Below are 27,207 nucleotides of genomic sequence, written 5' to 3'. Positions count from 1 at the left end.
TGAATCAGCTCCAATGGGGGCCGGTTGTGACCCGGTCTGACCCCGGTTTGACCTTGTAGTGACCTTTGACCTCCGGTCCTGGCTCTCCACTTGCTCTGCTGCCTGGGTTCTGGATCGCTCCGCCCTGGGGCCCAGAACGAACCAATCAGAATGAAGAAGAGCCGCAGCGTGCTGTCGGTGGCTGGAGAAGAGGTGAGTTGGGGGAATAGACAGAAACACACATACAAGGGTGTGTATCTGCATGTGTTTTTGTTTGTTTGTTTGATGTTGCAAAAATGACTGGTTTTACAAAACGAGTGTATATGGATTACTGGGAGACTGAATGGACAATGTGTGTGTGTGTGCATGTCATCATTATTGTGTGTATGCATTCACATCTCATGACCAGCTGCCCGCAGTGATAGCCTAACAATTCATACACACCGTGTGACTGTCACACATCCGAGCCTTCCTTTGTTCTAGTCGTCAAGGTCTGTAGGCAGCAGCCCGTCGTCACCAGAGGATCCTCCAGCCTCCACACACACACATACACACACACACACACACACACACACACACACACACACACACAGTGTGAGCCTCTCAGTCAGTTATCGTGCTCTGTGTAAATGAGCTTCAATGAAAGGTTGATTTGCTCCTTCGAGTCAGGGATACACATCTATGTTTGTATCTCTGTTAACGGTAATGTCTCCACTGAAGGACAACATATTGTAAGAGCCATTTTTCAACTACTTTATCATTGATGATTCAGAATGGGTGTCCTTGCATTTGTGTGTATGTGTGTGCGTGTTGTATTTGTGTGTGTGAATCTGAACATCTTTCCACATCTGGGTCTGGACGACATCAAACGCAGCATGGAGCAACACGGCACTGTTGCCTAGCAACTGCTACCATTCCCCCAGTGTTTTGTTGCTACGGTACTGCAGTGCAGATCAGCCTCTAAGAGCTCAGTCTGTAGAGGCCTCATCCCAGACATGCACACACATACATCCATACTCATGGACAGTCTCACAGACATACACATTCACACACACACACACACACACACACACACACACACACACACACACACACACACACACACACACACACAGATCTTTTTGTTGTCTGTGTTGTAAAATGATCCGTACTTACCAGAATTTCAATAGGGCAAATGAACATGGGTATATAAGCAAAGTCAGCCAAACTGATTTAGGGCTACGTGCCCTAAATCCTTTAATGCCCAATACTGGATATTTATTATTAGACACATATTACCACTGTTTGTTGTTGTTGTTGTTGTTGTTTGTTTTTATTTACAACGGAGAAAGAAACTATCTTTGCAAATGTCACTCACTCCTCCCATCTCTCTCTCTCTGTCTCTCTCTCTCTCTCTGCCTCCCTCCTCCTTTTTCACGGTCCTCCCTGTCTCACAGGGCAATGACACAGATATAATAGGTGCTGGGGAGAAGGCGGAGTCATCTCGTTACAGCCGATCCTATACATCTGGGGCCACACTGGGGGCTGAGCTACGGAGAGGCAGGAGCAGAAGACTCTCCTCTAGTCTCCAGGTACTGAGGGGAGGGGATGCAGATTACACATCTCCTCTCTGTACTCTGCTCTGTGCCCTAATCCCTGACATCTGACCCCTGCAGGTGCCCTGTTGGCTCCGCCCTCGAGACCGTACTCGCTCACCAGAGGTCCTAAGCAATGTGGCCCGTCCCACAACTCTTCCCCTCCGCATCCCACCACGCATTTCCATCACGCACGCAGACACTGACAGGTCCACACTGTATTTTTAGTCATTTCTTTCACCGAGCACATAATGTCTTTCACCGATTCTCCTGTCCTCCCCATATCTCTCATATCTTTTCTCTCCCCTGCGTTGCAGCTACGAGACAGAAAATGGTGTGTCCCCAGGTCACACCCCGCTGGGCCTGCAGAGCCCAGGCCTCACCCTGCACTCCTCCTTCCCCCAGGGCCAGAGACGAGAGTCCTTCCTGTACCGCTCCGACTCTGACTATGACATGTCACCCAAGACCGTGTCACGAAATTCCTCCCTGGCCAGTGAGGGGTGAGAGAGAGAGGGAGAGGGAGAGAGAGAGAGAGAGAGAGAGAGAGAGAGAGAGAGAGAGAGAGAGAGAGAGAGAGAGAGAGAGAGCTTGCATTCATATGTACATGTGTACCTATCAAAATACTGTCATCATTTTGCACTCCCTCTCACTCCCCTTCCCTCTCTGTCCTGTCCCTCTCTCAGGCACACAGCAGAGGACTTCATCGTCACACCTTTTGCTCAAGTGAGTCTTATTTTATAGATAATGATTTGCTTGGATGAGTGGCCACCTAAATCATATCATGAAAAGAAAATTCTCTCCAAAACATAAACATTTCTCAGTGATTCCAAACCTTTGAATGGTACGTTGAATAGCCCCTAATACATAGTGTGAATCGTTTTGGTCTTTTAAAAAATAATCCAAATATTGACAAAATTAATTTTGTCCTCTGGTTGTTACTGTCAGTAATAATAGTGTTTTAACTTGGGAAAAAAGACTTTAACTGAGATCAATTTGTTTGTACCAGGATCAAATTGTTCTCTTGAGAACCGAAAAACTATCCCTGTGCCAAATTGTAGCTGAACCAAAGCTTCTAAGTGGGGAGTACAGAACAAGCTGGAGATGTTTTTATGTGTTCATTTTTATCTAAACAAGACCAGGTAGAGCTAAAGTGACCAAACCAGCAGACGACCTGTATGTAAAGCTGACATCTCAATGAGAGAGATCAGCATCTGCATCCGAGGTACAAAGCCAAAGTGAACAAAGAACACCCAACTCAACTTAGTAAAAAAGCATGATTGACAAACTCAATTTTTAGAACACTTCCTTGACAACAAGAGATAAATAAGATAAACAAATAACCTTTACCAAATAATAGCAAAATTTCACTGCTGAAGACTGGAGAAAAGTCTTGTTCACAAATGAATCAAAGTTTAAACTTTGCATTTGCAGTCAGAGAGGTTATGTGAGGATTCAGCTGCATGAGTGGTTAATGCAAACGTGCACACAACCTACAGTCAAACATAGTAGTGGACGTAGTCAGGAGGTGGTGACTGAGGAGGACATGAGTATACTCTACTACATGATGTATTTTAGTGGCCATTTGGCTGATAGGTGGGTACACTGTAAATAGGCAGTACACCTACCTACACCCACCCTTTGGTATATCCTTCTTTACACCACCAGGAATGCCGGTCCTTTTGGCTTGAAGTTGTGTGGAGGAGGAGTCATTTTCAAGCAGGACGATGGCCCTAAACTTACAAAGCTCTGCCAGGCCTGGCAGAAGTCTGAAGGAATACTCATTGAATGGCTTTCCCTTCACAGTCACCAGGCCACAACCCCACTGAACATATATATGGACATTTAAAAAGCTGACACTCTGTAATGTCACAAGACATTCTGTGGTACGCTATGAAACAGCACTGGGTTAATGTGAACTGTCAAATTCTGCAAAAACGTGCAGAATCAATGTTAATAACAGTGCAGGCTGTGGTTATGGAAAATGGAAAACATACCAAATATTGAGATTTTTTGATAAAAATGTGAAACCAACGAGTTCATTTTAGTGCTGCCTTCTGGATCCTGCTGGTGATTTGGCCCTCGGTTTTGTTGAAAAATGTCTCTCCTTTTGTTGATATTGACTGTCATAGTGTGATGATTTGTAATGACCTCTAGGTACTGGCCAGTCTGCGATCAGTGCGGAGCAACTTCACCCTTCTTGCCAATGTTTCCACACCAACAGTCAAGTTAGTACCAACTTACTGATCTTAAATGTGCCGCTAGTCTACTTTTACAGTGTGTTAGCCATTTTTGAAATGAGACAAACAAGAATTAGTTCCCACTGTTGCCAAATAAAATCAAGAACTATCAGCTTCACTGAGAGACATTGAGATACCACAACCCATTATTATAAGCATGCATGATATACCACCAACATATATACAGTATATTATGTGACTGTCATAAAAGTAATATAACACTGACATCAAATGTCGGTTTTGGATTTTGCCTCTTCAGACCCTTTTTATTTGTTAGTTATTGAATGTAACAGAGACAATGCAACTCTTATTCCATAAGAAAAAAAGGGAGAGAACCAAAGTACTGTTGTTTACCATTTGTGTCGCTAGCTGTTGCTTGCCAATTAGTCCAACCTAAATTTACTGAGTAGTCAAATGAACTGCTGTGCCTTTAGGAGGTCTCCTTTGGGTGGGGTGTGTCCCAGCCCCAGGACAACCCTGTCGGAGCAGCAATACCAGCAGCTGGCCCTGGACACACTGGAGGAACTGGACTGGTGTCTGGACCAGCTGGAGACCATTCAGACACACCGCTCTGTCAGTGACATGGCCTCCAACAAGGTACAAAAACAGCACTGTTTAATACCCATAACCAAGGTGGGTGACATGATGTAACACATGCCACGATACAGGGATCACAACACAATGTCTGGTGCAGTCAGGGGTGCAAAGAGTACTTAAAATTGCTACTCGAGTAGAAGTTAGAAAAGGACGAGAGAACAAAGTTCAAACTAGATTCTTTTAAAGGTGCATTTTGCAAAACTGCCGAGGGTTAATTGAAGTGAGGACCCCATAGACTCAACTGTCAAATGTGGAATAAGCACATAATTATGATGGTTGAGTCTACGCGGTTCTCACCACCAGGTCAGCTCACTTACATTATTCTCCTTTTTTCCACACCTATTCCACATTTTTTGCCAGTTGAGTCTAAATGGTCCTTGTGTCCATGTAGTGCACATGTACTGGAAATTTGGAAATGGAAAAAAAGCAGAAATGACAAAGTAGAACCAGGTTCCTCTTCTCATCTTGGCTGACTGAGCGTTCATTGTGAAAGGTTCCACAATCTGTCACTGATCATTTGTACCTTGTAGTAAAAGTAAAATTACTGACTGAAAAATACTCAAAAAAGTACAAGTGCAAAAAAAAAAAAAACCTACTCAATTACAGTAACATGAGGAAATGTAATTAGTTACTTCCCCCTCTGAGTACAATATATTGCAGCACTCTAGTGAACTGACTGAAATTGTAGACACAGACCTTAAAATACAGCACAGCACCTTCATTTAAAATTTCCATTCCAATGTAATAAAGCAGAATTAGCATAATACATTTACCAGAGTGCACAAAACAAAAGCTGGCATAACACCAAATAAAAATACAGTGCATAAACAATACAACAGGCAAGAGAACTGATACAGAGTTGTGAAAAATATGCTGTATCATTTTTTTTCATAGCTAAATAATCAAATGCATGTTGAACACAGAGATGTAATGGCTCGCAACAAGCAAAATTACTAGTTTTAGAGTCACAACAGAATTAACAATTAGTGTTGGAATTGACTTATCCAGTGGAAACTACTCTGCAAACTTTCCTGTTAGTGTTCTCATAGCAGGAAGAGACTTTACCCAGAATAGAGACAAACAATTGAGCACAGAAATATCAGCTTGCCCTGCATTTATTTTTTGCTCTCTGTCTGCCAAAGTTCAAGAGGATGCTGAACAGGGAGCTGTCCCACCTGTCAGAGATGAGTCGCTCCGGCAATCAGGTCTCTGAGTACATCTCCAGCACCTTTCTGGGTGAGCTGAACTGGAATCTGACGTCTGCCTACACCACATGTATATGGCGCGCTGCAACATGTGCAGTAAATCCTTGGGTGTGTTTGTCCATCAATCTAGACAAGCAGAATGAGGTGGAGATCCCGTCTCCTACTCTGAAGGACAAGCCGATGAGTCACATCAGTGGCGTGAGGAAGCTGTCTCACAGCTCTAGCCTCTCCAGCACCTCAATGCCTCGCTTTGGCGTCAACACAGACCATGAGGATGAACTTGCCAAGGTCTCTCTATCTGTCTGTCTGTCTGTCTGAATCACTCACAAAAAATAAATAACATGAAACCACCATTTTGCACTAAAGGGCCCAAATCAGACATAGATTGAGATGTGCACGTTTTAGCTGTTTCTACTCAGACCTGGACTACTATGTGTGTGCACTAGGGATTTGTGTGTGCCTTCATTTGCCCACAGATTTATTCGAAGCCTTGACATGTTTGTCCTTTACATCAGTGTGGTGGACAATCAGCCCCTGAACGTCTCCTTTAAATATCTTACTGCTGAGGCTGCACACCTTGTCTAGGATAGTGGCACACAAAGACTAAAATGTCAGTGTGTCCTTGTGACATTAATTGGATAAAAACATAATAATAATAATAATAATAATAATAATAAAACATTTGACAAAATCTGAAATGATTTGTCTTTTTCACATTTTTGCCAGTAAGAAATCACTGAAATCACTTCTATGTTTTTTTTTTTTTTATCATGAGTTTCTTCATGACAGCTGGCCTGTACTAAGTTCACTGCTGAGCTGCTCTGTTAATGCAGGCCTCAGTGCATTAAAACTGGAAGTGAGTGAGATTTTGAAGTGAGATAGTTATGATTTTTTTAACATTAGTCATTGCTTCAAGTGTTGCAACTCAGCAATTTATATATTTTGTGTTTGTGCGTAACCAGGAGTTGGAGGATCTCGATAAGTGGAGCTTTAACATCTTCAGAGTAGCAGAGTTCTCTAACAACAGACCCCTCAGCTGCATCATGTATGCCATCTTCCAGGTAAACAAAATAACTGTGTCCTTATGTCTGTGTGTTTTCTGTGGTGTTGTTCTCACCTTAAAGATATTCCAGGTGTGAAGATGCATATATATGTATGTATGTATATAGATGTGTATATGTATGTATGTAAACTTTTGGCTCATCCCATCCCTCCTCAGGAGCGAGAGCTGTTGAAGACATTCCGTATTCCAGTTGACACCTTTGTGACCTATGTGATGACCCTGGAGGACCATTACCATGGAAACGTAGCATACCACAACAGCCTACATGCTGCAGATGTCACCCAGTCCACACATGTCCTCCTCTCCACACCTGCCCTTGATGTATGTCACTGCATACGCGCACACACAAGCACACACACACACACACACACACACACACAGAGGTGTGCTTTGAGGTGGAGAGGGTACAGGCTCCGTCTCTTGCTCTTCTTTAGGTTTCCACTATGATAACTCATGGAATAGAGACTAGAATAGAATAGAATAGAATAGAATAGAATAGAATAGAATAGAATAGAATAGAATTGTCCAATCTTGGCAAATAAAGAACATCTTTGGAACCACAGCTCCTTTTTAAAAGTTTTTAAATTAAGATCTCTCTGTCTTTGAGAAACAGAGAGAATATGATGTATTTTCAAGTTACTAAATTGTTTTTTCTTTTCTTTCTTCTCCTGCCCAATCGGTGTTCATGTTGCTGCCCCTGTATGTTGTCCTCACCCTTCCCTCTCCCTCTCCTGCCTCTTTCAGGCTGTGTTCACTGATCTGGAGATCCTTGCAGCTCTGTTTGCTGCAGCTATCCATGATGTAGACCACCCCGGGGTTTCCAATCAGTTCCTCATCAACACCAGTGAGTGCACAAACACACTGCAAGACATATACACTATCTTTACCTTTCCTCTACTTGTCCTTTTTCTTCATTGCATATCATGACATTTGGCTCCCTGCAGACTCAGAGCTGGCCCTGATGTATAACGATGAGTCAGTCCTGGAGAACCACCATCTGGCTGTGGGCTTCAAGCTTCTGCACCAGGAGAACTGTGATATTTTCCAGAACCTCACCAAACGACAGCGCCAGAGCCTTCGCAAGCTTGTCATTGACATGGTCAGGGCCTCATCTATCACAAACTATACAATACCAGAAAGTATAAACAAATATGTTGTGTAAATGTCCCCTCTGCTGTTTTGGGTTAGCACCTTTTTGTAAAATCCTAGCTTGAATGTTAGAGGAAAGCAGGCTGTGAGTGGTACCACCTTGCATTGTGATTGGCTGAGGAATCCTAATGGATACAAATATCTCTGGGTACTGGTGATTTCAATTGCATTTCTGTATATGTGTCACTTGTGTATGTATCACTGTCTTGTTTAGCTTTGATACTATAACTAAGCTTTTACAAAGTGATGGTTTACCTACTGAACTGTAGCACCTCATACACAGTTGATGGTTGTTCAAACTATTTTTCTTTGCAGAATCATCTTCACAGCAGTATATATATATATATATATATATATATATATATATATATATATATATATATATATATAATAGATTAATAATGACACTGTAAGTATGACCACAATACACTTGAGGTCATGCTAGGCTTACACCAAATTCACAGCATTACAGCTAGTAATTTAAAACCTATCTGTGATTCTCAGCAAGGATTATGCTAATATGATTGTCTTTCCTGGCTGCCTTGAGGTTTGATTCATTGCAGCCAGCTCAGGAAATGAATTTTCTCCAAAAGCGAAATATGGAAAAACTATTGTCATGTCATGGTTGCAATGTCCAGCCAACTAAGAAGTGCTGTATCATTTTCAGTTTCTATCTTCATTTTGTTTTGATTGACTTCAAATCTAATTGGCCTCAGACTTTATGAACTTCCCTTTTTGCAACTCTTTTTTTGTGCAGTATACTATTTAGCTGAAAATCTTTTAGAATGACTTACAGTGAGAGCAACAGTAGACTGAGCTTCAGTTCCTATTACAAGCAACCAATAGTAAAGAGGGTGAAGGCCAGGGCTACAGTGTACTGACATTGTCTCTGTGAGCAGAGAATGGCCACATAATAGAGAAGTAACAGAAAACAAAATGAGAAAAACTAAGGAGAAAATTAGTGAAGTGGTTTCTCTTCTTCCTTCCTCCCTGTCATCTCCTCTTCAACCCACACTGTTACTCTCTCTGTGTAGGTGTTGGCCACAGACATGTCTAAACACATGACCCTGATGGCTGATCTAAAGACCATGGTGGAGACCAAGAAGGTGACCAGCTCCGGCGTGCTGCTGCTGGACCACTACACAGAACGCATACAGGTATTGTGACACCGATACCTGCCAGTGTGGATGTCTCTGTTACACAGAAGCCACATCATGCTTGCATTAAGTGAAATATTCAAAGGCAAGACGGCATTGTTTTAAGGCTGCATCGTTACATCAAATAGAAAATATCTAGATGTTTTGTGCATCAGTTCCCTGTAATTCAGCAGGACATATTTGGTGTTTTTGGAAAGCTTGGGATGTCCTCTCAAACTTAAATAAAGTTCTGTGGGTTTGAAAAAACTCAGCAGCACAATGGAAGCCTGTGAGCGCAGCAGAGTTGAAGAAGTCTATTTTTGAAGAGACTCTTAAAAATAATCAAATACTAAATTTAGAACCACTCCTACAACTTTGTCAGACTGGGATACACTTGCATGTTTGCCTCCCAGTTTTTGGAAACTTCTGACCTTCCAGTCATGGTGAATGATATATAGACAGCTAGTGAAAACAAATCCCATATTCCCAGAGAATTAAAAGAGAACATCACCATGAAAACATGAAAATCTTCAAATTTGAAGTTCACGCGACGCGACAGTGACGCATTACAAATCACAGAGTCTTCTAAGGCCCTGACTGAATGTATACAGGAAATGTTTTAATTACCATTTGTGTGATAGACTTCAAGTATATGCATGGAAGAGCATACATTGATGTGTGTGTGTGTGTGTGTGTGTGTGTGTGTGTGTGTGTGTGTGTGTGTGTGTAGGTACTGAGGAACATGGTGCACTGTGCAGATCTGAGCAATCCCACCAAGCCTTTGCCGGTATACAGGCAGTGGACGGAGAGGATCATGGAGGAGTTCTTTCGACAGGGTGACAAAGAGAGGGAGAGAGGCATGGAGATCAGCGCCATGTGCGACAAACACACCGCCTCTGTAGAGAAGAGTCAGGTAGTGCTCTCTCTCTCTCTCTTTTGCTCTCTAACAATAACCTATTAGAGGACCACACTGATGATCCTGCTTTTCATCAAGTCATGATTGGATCTGTCCAACACAAGTACTGGTTGCATGAGTGTGTACAGAATATGGTTTGGTAGCTTTCTCACGTGTTCATACACACATTCCCGTTCAAAAAATGTGCCAAACTGCTCTGTCAGTCTTGAAAGTTGCTACACAGAGACTCTGATTCCATCGTGGCAGCACTTGGCCTGCCTGTGGCTTCACTAAAATTTGCACAGCTGAGAGGAACTATTTTTTCTAGGTGCACTCAGCTTTGTTATGAGTGATGGTGATTGATAGCTCAGGGGGTGGAGCCCAAGTATAGGGGAGGTCAGTGATTGGCTGACAGTTGCAACACAGAGGGAGACTCGTTCCTTACACATAAAGCAGAAATAGATAGAGCATTTGTTATTCAGCTTTGCATATACCTAAATTAAGCAGCCAGCTCCAGTGAGGCCACTTACATCTTGGAAGTTGGAAGTTAACAAGTTGACCCAAAAACTTCTTTGAGCTTTGACCATGGAACACATTTTATATCAATTTCACAGTGGTGGAAAGAAAACTACAGATTACTACTCAAGTAGCAGTATTGTTACTTTTTTCTGATATTTTGCTTAAGTAGAAGTAGAAGCACTACAGTAAAAATCAACTGAAGTAAAAGTAAAAATTAGCTCATTTAAAATGTACTTGAAGTAAAAGTTACTGAGTTACTTTTTCAAAACAGTAACTCGGGTTGTTAGATCTTTTCCATGCAGTTAGACAAGGATCAGAGTACAGCAGTCAAACTAGATTCTTTTAAAGGTGCATTCTGCAATATTGCCGAGGGTTGATTGAAGTGAGGACCCTGTAGACAAATGTGGAGTAGGCACATAATATGACTGAATCTACATGGTCCTCATTGTCAGGTCAACTCGCTGATATTATTCCCCTTCTTCTACACTTCTTCTACATTTTTGCTGGTGGAATCTGAATGGTCCTCACTTCCGTCGACCAGCTGTAGTGTTTCATTGTGCAGCTTTTACTGGAAGTTTCGAAATAACAAAAAGTAGAAGCAGGTTCCTCTTCTTGTCTGTGTCGACTGAGCATTCATTGTGAAAGTTTCCACAATCTGTCATTCATCATTTGTTCTCTGTACTTGATGTGATTTGAAATATAGTAAACTACAATGTTCAAGCATTGATGTACTTAAGTAGAAGTAAATTTATTGACTTTAAAAAATACTCAAAAAAGTACACAAAAGGGCTTCCCAGTTACACTGACATGGATAAATGTAATTAGTTACTTCCACCTCAAGTGATTGCAAAAGAATAAAACTGTATTTTGTTTTAACAGAGGTGCCTGTGAATTGGAGTAAATTAGCTTTTTTGTTTTTCAAAAAAGATTTTTTTTGGCATTTTTTGCTTTATTTGATAGTCACACTCGAGATAGACAGGAAAAATAGGGGAGAGAGAGGGGATGACATGCAGCAAAGGACCTAGGTCAGACTCAAACCCTGGTCGCTGCGATCGGGACTAAGCCTTGGTACATGGTGCACGCTCTTTACCGGTGCGCCACCAGTGCGCCCCGGAGGGGTAAATTAGCTTTGACTTGTAAGCTGCCAAAGCATATTCTGCACTTGTTCACACAGCCAATGTTCATGAAAGAGAGATGCGACTGAGACTGTAAACCTCTTTATCACTGCCTCACACCTATCCAAATTCTTTACTGATTCGTCTTCTCTGCTTTTCAAGGTGGGTTTCATCGACTACATCGTCCACCCGCTGTGGGAGACATGGGCCGACCTGGTGCACCCGGACGCCCAGGAGCTGCTGGACACTTTGGAGGAGAACAGGGAGTGGTACCAGAACACCATGCCCCAGTCTCCCTCACCTCCCCCGGACAGACACCTCCAGCAGGACCGCTTCCAGTTTGAACTCACACTGGAAGACCTGGAACACAACAACCACAATCACATACACCTGAGGAACAATGTCGATAGTGGGAGGAACACGCGCGCACGGCACACTGGCAACCGAACAGAACCAAACGGTGAGGAGCAGAACCATATGGGAGCAGAGAAAGAAGATGAGGAGAACCACAACAGTGAACAGAACGGAGTCCAAGACGAAGAGGAGGAAGAGGGAAAAGAGGGGCATGGAGAATTGGCGGGGGAAGAAGAGGAGGTGCAAGAGACCACTGAAAACGAGGAGCAGAATGCAGAGGATGAAAAGGGTGGAGAAAGCCAGATAGAGGAAGATGAGAATCAGGGAGAGGATGAAACAGAAAAAGGAGAGGAGCTGAATGATGCAGAGGAGGTGGAAAGGGAGGACCCCGAGACTGAGCAAGGGGAGGAGATGCCTGAGGAGACACAGGGAGAAGGAGATGAGAGTGGGGAAAATCAGACAGGAGAAGGAGAGGATGATGGCGAGCAGGAGCAGGTAGAGGGTGAGGATCATGGGGAAGAGGAGGAAGGAGAACGCGAGGAGACTGAAGAAACTGTGGAGGGAGAGCCGGAGGAGAATGTGGAACAGAATGAAGGAGAGGAAGGAGAGGAAAATGTGGAAATGGAGGAAGGAGAGGGAGAAAATAGCAGGGCAGAGGAGGGAGAGAAGGAGGAGGATGGAGAAGATGCAGAAGCAGAGATGGAGGAGACAGAGGAGAAAGCAGAGAGTGAGGATGGAGAGGCAGAGGACAATGTGGAAAAGGAAGAGGGAGAGGGAGAGGAGAATACGGAAAAGGAAGAGGAAGAGGGAGAGGAGAATACGGAAGAGGGAGAGACAGAGGAGAATATGGAAAAGGAAGAGGGAGAGACAGACGAAAATGTGGAAAAGGAAGAGGGAGAGACAGAGGAGAATACGGAAAAGGAAGAAGAGGATGTGGAAAAGGAAGAGGCAGAGACAGAGGAAAATATGGAAAATAAGGAGGGTGAGGCAGAGAATACTGAGAAGGAGGAGACAGAGGAAGACAAGGAAGGAGAAGCAGAAGAGGTTGGGGAAGGGGAAGGGGGAGAGGAGGAGGAGGCACTAGCTGAAGAGGAAGAGGAGCAGTTAGATGAAGGAGAAGAAGATCAAACAAAGGAAGAAACAGAAGATGGGGAGGCAGAGGAAGAAGAAGAAGAAAGTTAGTTGAGTGGGACGGAGTAACGGAGCAACCCAGAGCAAGGTCATGGAAGGTTAAGGGCAAGAGATGTAAAGGTGAAAAGTGCATAAAGGGAGAGCCATAGAGGGTCTATGGCAGGTGCAGCAGACAATTTTGTGACGTGTAGCTAAGAGAGAATGAAGAGGAGAATACAGACAATAATGAAGCAAACTGCCTCTGCCTTTCTACCAGATAATGTGTCCAGATCACTTTATCATAAGACCCTCTTGGTGGAAGGCTCAGCTAAAGATGTCTTAAACTACTTCACAGCTCACTGATATATGTACACACACATACACACACACACACACGCACACACACACATACATATATATATGAAGGCCTATGCTATTTGAAATCCCTCAGATATTGCTGGAGCCTGCCCAGACAGCCAGATTGTTGCACTGTATGGATTAAAGCAAGTTTTTCAGGTAAATCGGTAGTGATAGAAAGACTAGAGTCTTCATCACCTAGCATCTGTACATCCATCACTGCCATGGACTGGGGACAAACGGGGAGGGAATCTGTTTTATCAACTTTTTGTAGCACTCTAGAGTTTCAAACCTGAAATACATCCATGCAAACAAGTGCATGCCTGTCCTCCTGATCTCATGGACTATTACTTATTCTGTCTCTCTTTCTCACATGCGCAAACAGATATTTATGAGGAACATACAGGATGACTCTGTACCGACCATCAAGTCAAGACTCTTGTACAACTGTTAAAAAAGATGTTAATTATTCTTCCATTTTGTCGGAAAAAAAAAAACAAACCAAAAAAAAAAAAAAAAAAGTCTTTCCTGAACCTTTGGAACATGTAGTCTGTTCTCTTATATTTGCTATAAATTCTTGTCACTTGGGAACAGGACTGCTGAGTATAGTTGCACCTTCAGGCTCTGGTCTAGGAACAGTTAAACCTCCTCATGTACTAACCTTAAAGCCACAATGCTGGATTTTTGAAACTGCTGTTGTCATTTGTTTGGCGAACCGTAACAACACAGGGATGTGAATAACACCAGGACTGTTCTTCTCTGGCCTTTGCAGTACAGCTCAAGAGGCTGATTTACCGTGCGCCGCTATCAGTTAGCTGGAACCCCAAGCGTTCATTCCCCAATAACAATATCTTACAAGGGTTGTGACAGTTTCACCTCTCCCAGATTGTGACTTTGAACCCAGGAGGGATCACGCCAAACTGTCCCATGACCAGCACCTACGCAATTCACCCTTCCTCTAAGCCAGTTGGCTACTTAATCCATGAAGCAATGTACTGTGGGACCAGGGTTAGGGGGTGTGATGGTCTTCCACCAATCCCATTTCTTTTTCTTTTTTGTAAAAATGGTATTTGGCACTTTATCTAACACCCCTGTTACATATATGTACATAATAAACATGTATTTTAATCTGCTGATGTCATACAATAAACATGATTGATCAATGACATGTTGCTGGGTGTGTTGTTTTTATTTATATGCATGCTGAGAAGCGCATGAGACCAAGGAGTTCACTTCACCGAAAGACTGAGTGACTCCAAGTTGAATTATCCACGGCAGCCTGTTGAAGACAATAGGTAGAGATGATTCAATCTCCCTAAATCTTCTGTTCTCCTGTCTTAATGAGCACCTGATGGGGTAGCCACAGAAAAGCTGACCTTTATCCACCTGGGTACTCTTAGAAAATTGGCCACTTCAGAATAAAAGTTGCCACAATTGCCAGTTTAAAAATGAGACAATATTTTTTATTCATAGAAAAAGACACACACACACATATGGCATAGAACAACTGACTGTCAGATAGACAGAGGAGGGGCAGACAAGCATGCAATAAGACATTCAAATAGGCCTTAATAGATACAGAGTCCTCTAGCAATCCTTGGTATCATCCTTTTTGTGTGAATCTGACAGTAATGTCTCTAAGCAAGCTTTGAAGGATCCCAGAACGTGGATCTCAAACTGCACCGTATTCCTTAATTCAGGCTTTAGGCTTCACTGCTGAACAGGGAACATGAATATGAAGTTAACTGCAACTTAAGAGTTAACATTGGACCTAGGTGAGGACTTTGCCTTTATCTCTCTATACCTGCTTTTTGAGTACAGACCGAAGTCAAAATGCAGTTTCACAGAAGACCTGTTATTAGACATTCATCATTTGGCATCAAAGAACAGGGATCATTGAACTCTCATCAGAGACATGATACTTTAAAAAGATAATTGTAACTGCTAATCAAAAGCACCATAAATACACGCATATACAAATCTGGGGGTCATACTTACACACATACATTCTTCAAGGCAAGCTCAACACGCACCTTCGAGGTACATAACCAAACTGCATAAATACAAAATAAAAGGCACTGCGTTTGTTTCATAAGGCACTTTGGCATTTTTGGGTAGCACAAAGGCAAATAAATAACCAATTCTCATACACATACACGACCAGTTACGCAGGAAAACAGGCACACACACACACACACACACACACACACACACACACACACACACACACACATACATATCAAAAGTACAACCTGAGCGGATAGAGCTTTATGTGTACAAACTGCATAATCACGCAGTCAAACAAAGGCTTGAATGTGCACCCAAACACACACAGGATGCAGTAATTACAAACAGTCCGCGACAGCAACAGAATAATTGTTATACCATGTTCACCCAGGGTGTAGTGGAGGGTAAACCCACCTATTAACATTTTACTGACCGTTTCATTTGCAGTTTATTCAACATTTTGGACTGACACTCGTCGTATTGAGATCAATCCAAAATATGTATAAAACAAAGCAGCACTAAATGGATGTACATTAATTGTGGATACAGTCTTTTAAAGAAAAAACATTTTGTCCTGAAAATATGAATGACTATTGCTTATCTTGGTGGTTGTTCGCTTTACGGTGATCACATGGAGGTCTGGTCATCGTGAGAAAATTGATATACCTTGACATTTACCTCTACATCACTGGGTGAACTTACTGGGTTTGGGTTCAGAATCTAATTTTTTAGGTCTAGATTCTGTACAGGTGTATGGTTTCTCACAGCAAAGGCCTGATGAAGATTTACAGGCCAACCAGAGAGTCCCAGTCAGGGAAGCTGTCAGTCTCTCCTGCGTCAAACAGCTGCTGGTCTCCATGTAACAGGGTCAGCTTGTAGCGCAGGCGCACCTTACGCTAAAGACAAGAGGGGAAGAAGTCAGAGAGAAGGTGCGAAGAAGGCAGGGGGTGCATGAATTTGTAAGGGAAGAAGAGATAATGGAAAAATGGAAAGAGGCACCTGTATATTGGATAACTTGTATTCTAATGTCTCATTCAGAGAAAAAAAAACTTTTTGTATTTGCATCTTTCATATCATGCAAAAAATATTCTTGTCTTTATCAACATTTCTGATAAGTCCCCATAAATAAAATACTCAGCATATTGCAAATGACTCTGAATTAAGAAGCTAAACTTCTAGCATGTATCATAGATTGTAACCCAGCAGTGTTGCCCACACTCACCTTCTGGGGATTGGCCAATAGGAGGACCTGAGAGATGGCAGGTGGAGGGAGGAGGGGGTTGTACGGAGACATGCTTGTCCCTGATGCAGGCTGCAGTTTCACTGACATGGTCTGCAGGGCAGGTAACCAAATTGGTTAAGTGGTTAATCAACTCTTGGTTCAAAAACATACGATATGAGAAAACAAAATCCATCTGGAGCTCGATACAGCCCCAAAAGAGTTTCATTTTGATAGCACTTAGCTCACACCAGGTAACAAAACAGGAAAGACTTTAAAAAGATTTAAAAATGCAAAACACAAATTATACATCAAAAAACGACCCAGTGAAACAGCAAAATTAATATTAGATTTGGGGCAAAAAGACGTCAGGAGAAGCATTTGTCTGAGTTGTTTCGGTGTTCTCCTTTGCAGCCTCTTGGCCGAAGTTTGTCTTTTGATGTTCTTTGATCTCCTTCCATCTGCAGCTGACCCAAATTCTGCTGAATTACCTGGTTAACAGTTTTACGTTGTTGTTTGTGTTTTCTGATATGCTCATTGGTGCTTCTTTCGTTGTTTCTTTTTCAGTCTTTGCAAATATAAATAAAAATATAAAAACAAGGAGTAAAAACAATAAAAAAAAATTTTAAATCCTTATGTGGGAGTGTAAACCTTTTGGACTAACAATCTCTATGTTCTCTTCATTCATTTTTTCGTCTATTCTGCAGCACTGGAGAGAGTTCAAAACGCCACAGAGAACACAAGGCCAAACCTCCATTACAACTGACACTTTATCCTGGAAATAGATACTGTATGTTATTCTGACAAGAGGTTTTGAATTTATCACCTTGGGAACAGCAGCTTGAAACAGGAAGTCTTTAACTGGAAGGGCAGAGGTGTTCACTGTAGAGATGACCAGCACAGCAATCTCAGGGTGTCCTGGCAGACTGTCTTTGGTGAAATGGAACGAAACATGGACTCCACCCTGGTCATATATAGTTACTGGCTCCAGTCGACCTACCAGAAAATAAGAACACAGCAGCCACTTAACACAGCTTGATTAATGAGCTCTAAGGCTTTTATGTAGCCAGCAGGTCTCTGGTCTTTTAATGGCAGAGCTCCTGCTCATGCACCCATATTTCTTTTACTGTAAGGAATCAGGATGAATGAGTTGTTTTGGTTAAAAAAAAAAAAAATCCATGGCCAATGACAATTTATAAACGGGTATTTCTGCCAACACCTGCTGTACATAAATAAATTACTAGGTGGCTTCTGTTCTGACTTCAGAGGAAGCCCTAATGTAAATCTGCTCGTGCCCAGGAATCGTGAATAGGCAGCAACCACCAAAAATGCTTATGTGTTTTCTTTTCATGTTTTTATAAACCGTCAACCTGCCCAGGAACTGCAAATGGAAATTAACATAGATAGATAGATAGATAGATAGATGTACTTTATTTGGAAATTCTTGAATCCTAATTTACATGAGGGATCTTAGTACTCATGTTAATTAATGTGCATGTCCCTTCCTAAAAACAAAATAATCAACAATAAATAAACAAGACCAGTTGAGCATTACTGCAGAAGAAAATCGGGGGATCTGTCTATTCCTACACTTAAGCTGCAATACCAACAACAGTGGCCATACTGGGTTTGATTGTCTCCATTGGAACAAAGACGTTTGTCAGGAACCGTTCAGGACACACGTTCTCCAGTGTCACTGGACACACAGATACTTCAGCGGGCTGCTCCTGTGGCTTGGACAATGATCCTGACCCGGTCAACTGCTGATTTTGGGAGAGTGACCTAACAGGAGAAATGACAGGAGAGTCAGTTTAGTGACAACATGGGGGTTGAAAATAAAGCCCGAAGAGAGTCACATTTTGCTGTTAAAAATAGAGCAAGCTGGGTACAGTCTACCTTTGAGAACACATCTCTGCATTTGAGTGCAGCGAGTGCAATGCCACACCCTGATCACTGTGACACTCAAATTAGTGAGAATATCTGTAACCACAGCCCAGAACTCTAGTAATCAAAATCTCTGCAATGAATTTAAAAGACAATGCTAGCCTAAGTTTAACATTTCCTCCTTTTTCTTCATTTTAAATTGAGAAACTTTTCAATGCCAAACCTAGTCAGATTTGAAGTGCCGTCTTGACATATGATTCTGCCATACATAAACATCACAGATGTGTCAGCAATGCTTCTTAAGCAACACAATAGCTTGCATTGTCTTGTATGAACGTCTCTTTTCATTTCCACTTGTCCATCCATCCTTACCATATGTCAGTCCCATTGGATGAGGCTGTGTTTCTCTCACACCCACGAGCTACGAGCAAATAGTTACTCCCTCCACACTGTCCAGCGTCATTCATTTGGAATCCTCCACTAAGCTAAGATAGAGAGGATAGTTTGTGTAAAACACTCAAGTCTTTTCCAGATCCAACCAGCAAAAACATTTATGTTTAACCCCAGATTCAAGCCTCACCTGCATTAGTTCTTCATAGTACGTCTTTGGAGTTTCTTGGGTCTGGCTGGGTTTTAAAACCAGATTATCAAACCCTGTAAACACGGGGTGTGGCATCATTACCTTGCATTTTACTTTACATATTTCTCAGTGTGTCAGAAAATAACATGAATATAAATGGAGCCAACCTAGCTCAGTGAACTCCTGGTCAACCGCTGAGTGTAAGGAGCTTCCCAGATGAGGGGCAGGAGGAGAGAAAGAAGAGGGGAGGAAGGTGAGAGAGGAGGAGAGTGGTGAGGAGCCCAAGGGGACCATGAGAGGAGATGAATTTGCTCGTCTGTGTGTCTGTGGAGAGTCCAGCGCTGACAGGTCGATGAGGTGGTAGCTCTTAATCTCTCTAGGACTTGTGGGACTTGCTGGAGAAAGGAGAGGAAGCATGACAGAGGATCAAACACCGCAACTTCACGGAACAAAGCAGAGCAGGACATTGACAAATTTAATACGGAAAAACAAGACAAAGGCAGGGCTTGTTCAAGGGGGCAGATAAATCTGAAAAAACGGGTTTTGTGTAAGATGTTTTGTATGCCTACCATTTTTACCCTCCACTTCTTCCTCTCCACATCCAGCTCGTGCTCTTCCTCCACTTTTGTCATTAGACTCTCGTCTGCCCATCTTGTCTTTATAAGCATTTACTACCAGTGTTAGCTCGTCATTAGCTGCCAGGATCTGTGCCAGTGCTGAGTCATCATCCATTGTGTCACTGGCCAGGCGGAAGAGGCTGGGCCGCAGCCTATCACAGCGCTCATACAGGGCCTGCAGTGAGGAAGAGGAGACGATCGAAATCACCACTGGCAGCATGTATATCAACTTCAACATATTTAAAAAATGAAGAAAAGATGAGATGATCTAAGCTTCTACAATGACTAAGGCTGCATTCAGAGAGGATCAGCCATTGTGGCAACACACCACGAGTCTGGGGCGTGTCACTACATGGCCCAATTGTGTGATGTCAAGTTGTGAGTTTTACCTCCTCCACACCACCATTGGCACTACTACAAGGCAAACATGTTTGTCATTCTCTTCTTCTTTTGTTATTTGCTGGCATTGGCAAAACCTTCACTGCCACTTTGTGGGTTGGAAAAACAACATTCCTTTTCCTGTGGGTGTCTTCAGTCTGATCGCTGGCCTTTACGTGACTGGCCACTGCAGTGTGATGACGGGTTGCGTTGTGGCAAAAGATGATGCTGGCTGAACTTTTTTGCCTGATACTGCTGTGGTTTTTCTGTGCAGCCCGCTGCGTCACACACTGCCACAGCGAGAACACCCTTTTTACCCCCATTCAAATTGAATGGGTTAATGCCACACTTCCTGATCCTGCCTGAATGCAGCCTAAAAGTGTCTTGGTTAGTTACAGATGTCATCCAAATTCCACATTCCAGTCCTGAAAGTCTCCTTAGTGTTTGTTGGCAAACAAATGAATACTTGTTTTCTGTTAGAAAATTAGATATAAAGGAGCAGCCTCCAAAAACAATGTGTCTTTATTCAGTAAGCCTACCAGCATGTACCAGTTTTATTGTACACCAATTCCCCTTGGTTCGCCTCCGTTACATAAAAAACATTATACCAGATAAAAGGATGATTAAAAACATCTATGAAAACCAATCATGATTAATACTATCCTGGCTGTGTAAAGGCATATACACAGAGGTCAGCTGCCAGGTCAGCTGTTTGCTTGATTGTGATGCTGAATTTACTCTAGCTTTGAGAAATATGGCAATTTACCACTGTGTTGGCTTAACATTAACACTCAATGTGTTCAATGCCAAAAAACAGATTATGTACAGTATACATGCACTTAAAAAATAATTAATTTAAAATTTTGCATTACAAATTAAAAAAGCAATAAATGAAAGTACTGGATATAGAGGCTGGGAATCAGTCCCACTGACTAATAATGAGGTGGTTAGAGTTTGTAGTTTCACTTTTTTTTCCAGCCAGTAAAGAGTTGCTCTCCCAAGGCTTAATGTTAACTTCAAAAGCTAAGTCCAGTTTTGCACAGACCTAGTTAGTTGGTTGATTTGTTTGTTCATACAAAATGATATGATACCTTCATGTTCTCAGTGGATTGCTCTGAGGTTGCAGTCAGACTGTGCTGGTCCAGCAGTTCTCTGAGCTGTTTGGTGCTCGTCTCCACCTCCTCCAGAGTCGACGAACGCTTTGCCAATCGCTCTGCCTTCTCCTGCTCCTACAACACACACACACACACACACACGCACACACACGCACGCACGCACGTACACACACACACACACACACACACACACACACAAAAAAAAAAATCAAAAATCAAACCAGGTACAAGCATGAGTATCACCAGCACCAACCTTATCCCCAGTGCAGTGCACCTCACCTCTTTGATGGTGTGTTTAATGAGTCTGTTGGCAGTCTGCAGATCCTCAGGAAGGTTACTCTTGAGTAATTTGGCTAAAAGCTGATGACACAGCACACATTAACAGCATGAAATTCAGTGTTTAATTGTGTCCATGGCATACACACACACACACATATACCTTGGCTTTGTCCTCCTGGTCAAATACAGATGTTGTGGTTCTCGGTGGAGGGGGCACCAGAACTGTGTCTGGCAGTTTGGGATCTTTTTTCACCACACCTTAAATGCCAAGAGGATTATTTCATTCTTGATGGAAGATCTTAACACTAAGAAACTAATACATGGAAGTTTTACCACTAAATATGTGTAAACCCCTAGAATAAAGTGTGTGCATAGTCAAATATTTATAATACTAATCATCCTTATTATCAAGTTATTTAAGGTGCAGCTCAAGCAAACACATTTTGGACATGTATTAATGTGAAGGACTTGCGACCAGAAATCTGAGAGAGGTTTGTGTTGTGTTACCGTGCTGCACGCAAACCTTGTTTCTTAAGCATGCGGTAAGCTTCCTGAATCTTGGGTTCTTCTTTTAGCCACAAAGTCCAGCCGTAGAGGACTTCTGTCACTCTGTCCTTAACTTTCTCTGGAGCCCACTGGCCGAGGTACTGCTCAGAGAAATCAGCCACATTAGTCCAGAAATCCAAGAATTAACCAACAGCAGCAGTTCTTATAAGGGAAGGTCATTCTACACGTACAACACTGGTGACTATGATTGGTGATTGGTCAAAGAGCACTGACAAATATTAACGGGAGAAATTTGTTTGATTTCGGTGCAGCCTTTAACTTGATGAATTTAAGTGTTGCTTATTTTTTATCCACATGGACAGAATTTTCACTAGAATGCATTCTGTCCAATAGCAGGACTCGGGACTTTGGAGACCCTTTCATTTTTATTTTTTATTTTTTTAATAATAACGTTCCTCTTGTTATTCCAATAGCAACAAACTGCTTCATGCTGATCGGCAGTTTTGCCAGAAATAGCTCTTTTGGGTGCGTTCTCTAAAAACTTTACATCCTCTGGGTCTCGGTGAGGACTTAAAGGCACGCAGTGATGTCACTGATATCAGTGTTTTGCTGGAAATAAATAGATTGTTTATAACAACCAATGTTTTTATGACAGCTTTCGTCTGATATTTCAACCTAACATATCTCTGCTGTTGATATGTCATGGGGTGCAATAACCTCAATGTATGAGTCACAGCTGTTCTACACTGTGGCTGTCTTCATCACTCTGCGTGTGTTTGAACATGCACTTGTTGCCACTGAATGCCTTGAAGGTCTCTGACTGAAATCTTGCAACATATTAAATATGATTATTTGCATAAATAAAGAGTGCGCAGATGCTCACTTTCATTAATATATTCCTTAGACACTACTGTGAATCCTCTTTGCACAAACTCAGGATTGGACTCCACTGAGGATTGGACATTGCAGATTTGGACAGTTCTGGATTAGCAGAGATGATGTGGAATAGGTGCATCTATACTTGCTGATTATATTAACATGAATCGAGGAACAACAATGGCGAACTTGCATTATTATTACTCTAGTAAAAGAATGCCCCCCCTCCTCCCCACACCTTTCCACAGGCAGCACAGCTAAAAACTTCATTCAACATGCATTGTCTCTAGCTCGAGGGTGATAAAAGGGAAAAGAAATTCTATGGTTGGCAGTACCTTTGGTGACAGCACTTTGATGAGCTCATTGAGGAAACGAAACTTTGCTGCCTCACTATGGAACCTCTGCCCACAGTTGTTCATACAGGCTTCCAGGACCTATAAATAAGGAATCATAATGTGACCGAAGGCAGTGCTTGTTCAAAGTTCAACAGTGTTTGTAGTAAAAAGAAGAAGAAAAAAAATCACACAGTTTCTTACTCAGCCCACAGACACGAGACAGCAGCTTTCTCACTGACTGTTCTTGGTTAAGTGAGTGTCACATGACATGAGAGGCATGAAGCTTGACAAGTTTCTCTAAAGTATGTTTTTCCAGTGGAACGCTGCAATTCTTCGTCACACATGGACAACAAACTCTGCGCTGATGGATCTCATGAAATCCATATGATGTCATTTGTTTAATGTGTGCCATGTGATAAAAGTTAGTCATTCTTTAAAGCCTCCATATTCCATTATATTTCAGTGAATATATTGTATCTTTAAAACTGCTGTGATGAATGCTGTGCACATGAGAGATAATGTTAAATAATGATGGATGTCTGTGTCAAAACATAGATACCAGAGTCTGTGCTTTCTCCAACTCTAATGTTAGAGAATACAAAGTTTGTCTAAATTACAAAATCAAGGCTTATTCGGTTGCTTGTGGTAACTTAACACAGCAACTGAATATCTGACAATATATAACAACATGTATTTTGTGTGCAACTTATGTGGAGGGTTTGATTTACTCTGTAGAGCCTTACAGTGAGAGCTTGCAGAGCCTCTCTCTCCTGTGGGGACTGGATTTTATGTGCAAGGAGGCGAGTGGCTACCTGGGGGCTGAGACCAGAAGATGAAGAGTTGAATCACTTATGATATATTATTGTAAAATATCTGACCAGACAGCAAGTGGAAAAATACCATGCCAACACCAACAGAAGCACAATGAACATTACTTCAAGACATTCATTTTGCTATATTTTGGTACAAAAACTATTACCAGGATTATTGGGAAAAATAGCATTTCAACACCACACCACAGACTCCAATCAAATGTGCTCCTACTTTCCTGAGAAAAAAAAAATCTCAACATTGCAACATATGCACTGATACTGAGAAGCCAAAAAGAAAAAAATAGGTGCTCCAGAGATATCCTATTTATGTTTATACACCAGCATAATAAAGAGATGGTGATCACAGCAGAACAACATGCATGCAAAGCGATTACTTCTAATGTGCCTGCTCTGGTAAAGTCAAAAATCAAATCAACTGGGTTCAAACGTACATGTGGAGACTGTTGCAGGTTTATGTGAGTGCTCATTAGACATGGTTTCCAGCTAAACTTGGCCCTGTGAATGAGCTGCTTAACAAGTGCTTCTTTACCCATCAGACTCTTTGTTGACAAGCTGGTAGAAGGCCTGGATACAGTCCCACCTGTCCTCCGGGTTGTTGGGGTCTGTCGCCTGGTCTGAAGCACAGAGAAACAGGTCAAACTCTTTCTATGTGCAGTCACAAAGAATCCCTCCTGATGCAAGTAGATCAAACACATACAAGGATATAAACTAGGCAAAAAAAACGTTCTGCACCACTTTTTCAGTCTATAATTTCTCCCCTTTATTTCAGTTGATCATTTCTCCCCTGTGATAAGACCAGTTGGATTTGTGAGTTATACGGTTGGAATGCCAGTTCCCTTTACAATAGGACATAACTGTAAGGATGAGCAACACAGCTAAACAAGTGGGAAGCACAATATTTTATTCATTTTCTACTGGACCTTAGTAGCGTGTGGAACTTCCATTTGCAGCAACAACAGCTTCACACCTCCTCCTCATGCTGATCAACTGAAAACACACTGAATGGGATTTTTCTCCCATCAAAAAGGGGTGGGGGTGGGACATGTTTAGCCATGTTGGTCATACCAATCGATTGACAATCCTTACAACTTATTTCTCATTGAAAAGGGGACTAATCAGGCTTTCTAATGGTATAAAAGACAACACCAATCGGTATTGTTAAATGGGAGAAATGATCAACTGAAAAAATATTGGAGGGGATTTTGTCAAAAAAAAAAAAAAAAATTGGTCGCTTCCCACACAATTACCGGTGTCACTCATTCCAGAAATGCAGGATCCTTACAAGTTGTATCTCATTGGAAAGAGAACGAATCAGGCTTTACAACGGTATAAGATACAACACCATTGGGTATAAATAAAGGGGAGAAATTATAGACTGAAAAAGCGGTGCAGAAGTTTTTTTGCCTAGTAATACACAAGGATACAATTTAATGGTGAAATCGTTTCAGCCTGCAGGATGACTGGGTGAATACCTGTGCTAGCAGTGTATAAGAGCAGGGTCTAGCAAGCACCCGTTATGCACAGCTGTTGCAACATGGAAGCCGCAATGCGCGTGCACGGCGGCCAAGACACAGCGGAATTGACGCGCTCGCTGTCAGACACGGGCTAACAAACTTCCTGTTCCAGTGCAGACTTTATGCTTTTATGCGAACTATATTTTTTAAAGTTTGATTTTCAAGTCGCACACATTCAGCGCACTCCTTGGCTCATACTGACGCCTTGCTGCCGCGCACAAAGCACTTAGAGCGCACAGGTCAGAGTAATCCTGAGGATTGTTACAGACCAGTGATGAAAACTCGTCACCAAAGCAGTCACGCATTTCAAACTAAATTTGGCAAACAAACGCGGCTAAGATACAGAGACCAAACTTACGAGGCTTCATCACTTACAGAGCCAAGACTCCAGAGTTGCTTCGCTGTCACCGGTCGCCATTGCGCTCGGTCCGGTGTCTTCCAGCCTCTCTCTCTGGGGAGGAGAGGTGACAAACTGCTGCCTGTCGGGTCCTGCCCTCCGCTGCCTGCTTGCCGACATGTGACACTCACACTCTGTCACACTCTAACTGCTTAGTCAGGACACATGCAAACCAATTTGTCCACCTCACCCCTCCCACTCAGTTACTCAGACGAGCCACCTCGTCTGCTCGTGAGGAACCCCTCTAAAAGCTTTTAAAACTATGTACAATGAAATTTTAAAAAACAAAAGAGAAGTAAAGAAAAATAGTGGGTCACCATGAATGCACTTTGAACCCCTTTTCCATTTAAATCCCCCCCCCCCACCCAAATTTTACAAAACAGTAAGGACATCCACCAGTCCTTGTTTGGCTCCACAAACATTTGTAATGCAGCCTTTTCTCCTATGAATGTCCTAAAATCTAGAATTCAATGCATGTAGCTGGCTAGATTTCAAGTTAATTGCTGAGTGGTTTGATATGGTATGTAAATAAATTTAAATGGTATAAGACATGAGCCACTCTTTGTCACTTTCATGTTTTCTAAATGTAGCTGTCAGGTGAAAAAAGGTTTGAGGTCCCTGGTGTAGACTGACAGTGGTATGACGGCGCTAAATGGTGGCTCAGTGATAGTTATGCAAACAACTGGAAAACACCAGAACATACCAGAAACAGTAGTGCTAGTAAGAATGAAATACCTGTGGCTGTATCAGAAGCAGATGCAGAAGTAGAGAAGATGACAAGCTGAGGTGAATTTTCAAAAGAAGCACAAGTATGTATGGTAGTAGAAGTAGTCTAACTTCCAATTGTAGTTGCATTGGCATTGGTATTTGCAGTAATAGTGGGTTTAGGTTTACTAACAGTTTGCTACAGTAAAGTCCTAAGACTTCATGGAAGTGTGTGTGTGTGTGTGTTTAACCTTCATGTGTGATAACATGTTGCATGTAAATCACTAGAAACAGCAACGGTTACCTTAACGTCCATTGTTCTTGGTTATTATCAGTAGAGCCACATTAATAATACACTTACAATCAACTACAGGCCCATGACAGTGATCTCTACACAAGCCCATTCAGGATCTAAGTTGTAACTTAAACTTATGACCTGCTACAGCGCCACCTATTGGCAAAATGGCACCCAAATTGTCATGGTCACTCAGAAATAGCATCTCCAGCACCCCGCAACCCCTATTAGAATAAATGGCTTGCAAAATGGCTTGCAAAATGAATGAAAAATGACGACCTCTGAATTAAACCTTGGGCCCACACCTTTGACATGCTTGGCTAAACGACAGAAACATATATATTTTCACAAGTAGGCCAGATGTTTGGAAAATCCC

General features: G+C 42.2%; 2 protein-coding genes across 3 annotated transcripts; one reads left to right on the top strand and one right to left on the bottom strand.

The window, feature by feature from the left end:
• Nucleotides 1-150: 150 nt before the first annotated feature.
• On the top strand, nucleotides 151-14,435 carry LOC115359629 (cAMP-specific 3',5'-cyclic phosphodiesterase 4C-like). The gene is made up of 17 exons (XM_030052187.1): nucleotides 151-197; nucleotides 1,412-1,550; nucleotides 1,635-1,762; nucleotides 1,871-2,053; nucleotides 2,237-2,276; nucleotides 3,708-3,778; nucleotides 4,225-4,387; nucleotides 5,530-5,623; nucleotides 5,723-5,880; nucleotides 6,555-6,653; nucleotides 6,812-6,976; nucleotides 7,400-7,499; nucleotides 7,600-7,754; nucleotides 8,839-8,961; nucleotides 9,671-9,853; nucleotides 11,632-12,096; nucleotides 12,685-14,435. Exons 1-17 carry the CDS (start codon nucleotides 151-153, stop codon nucleotides 13,003-13,005), a joined length of 2,634 nt encoding a protein of 877 aa, XP_029908047.1. The 3' UTR covers nucleotides 13,006-14,435.
• Nucleotides 14,436-14,724: 289 nt separating this feature from the next.
• LOC115359636 (ADP-ribosylation factor-binding protein GGA3-like) lies at nucleotides 14,725-25,966 on the bottom strand. Of its 2 annotated transcripts, XM_030052199.1 has the most exons (16): nucleotides 25,810-25,966; nucleotides 24,450-24,534; nucleotides 23,831-23,906; nucleotides 23,088-23,186; nucleotides 21,893-22,016; nucleotides 21,530-21,627; nucleotides 21,370-21,450; nucleotides 21,067-21,204; nucleotides 19,550-19,772; nucleotides 19,148-19,375; nucleotides 18,981-19,054; nucleotides 18,773-18,885; nucleotides 18,141-18,298; nucleotides 17,343-17,512; nucleotides 16,520-16,630; nucleotides 14,725-16,193 (listed from the first exon to the last, which is right to left on the bottom strand). In XM_030052199.1, the coding sequence occupies exons 1-16, from the start codon at nucleotides 25,949-25,951 to the stop codon at nucleotides 16,083-16,085; spliced, it is 2,031 nt and encodes a 676-aa protein (XP_029908059.1). In that variant the 5' UTR covers nucleotides 25,952-25,966; the 3' UTR covers nucleotides 14,725-16,082. The 2 variants fall into 2 exon arrangements, with proteins under 2 accessions (XP_029908059.1, XP_029908068.1); XM_030052208.1 differs by lacking the exons at nucleotides 23,831-23,906; nucleotides 25,810-25,966 and having other exon boundaries at nucleotides 24,450-24,520.
• Between the last annotated feature and the right edge of the window lie 1,241 nt (nucleotides 25,967-27,207).

This window comes from Myripristis murdjan, chromosome 1, assembly GCF_902150065.1.
Source record: "Myripristis murdjan chromosome 1, fMyrMur1.1, whole genome shotgun sequence".
NCBI classification, from domain to species: Eukaryota; Metazoa; Chordata; class Actinopteri; order Holocentriformes; family Holocentridae; genus Myripristis; species Myripristis murdjan.
Note: the sequence above shows the minus strand (reverse complement) of the source record. Positions and strands in the feature narration are given on the sequence as shown.

Excerpts from the sequence above, each read along its gene's own strand:
- LOC115359636 (XM_030052199.1), bottom strand. The coding sequence starts at position 25,951 with ATGTCGGCAAGCAGGCAGCGGAGGGCAGGACCCGACAGGCAGCAGTTT. Across the intron at positions 19,055-19,147 it reads CCAGGAGTTCACTGAGCTAG|GGTTTGATAATCTGGTTTTA; the intron begins GTTGGCTCCATT and ends CCGTGTTTACAG. Across the intron at positions 18,886-18,980 it reads ACTATGAAGAACTAATGCAG|CTTAGTGGAGGATTCCAAAT; the intron begins GTGAGGCTTGAA and ends TCTCTATCTTAG.
- LOC115359629 (XM_030052187.1), top strand. The coding sequence starts at position 151 with ATGAAGAAGAGCCGCAGCGTGCTGTCGGTGGCTGGAGAAGAGGTGAG. Across the intron at positions 1,551-1,634 it reads GACTCTCCTCTAGTCTCCAG|GTGCCCTGTTGGCTCCGCCC; the intron begins GTACTGAGGGGA and ends TGACCCCTGCAG. Across the intron at positions 5,881-6,554 it reads ATGAGGATGAACTTGCCAAG|GAGTTGGAGGATCTCGATAA; the intron begins GTCTCTCTATCT and ends GTGCGTAACCAG.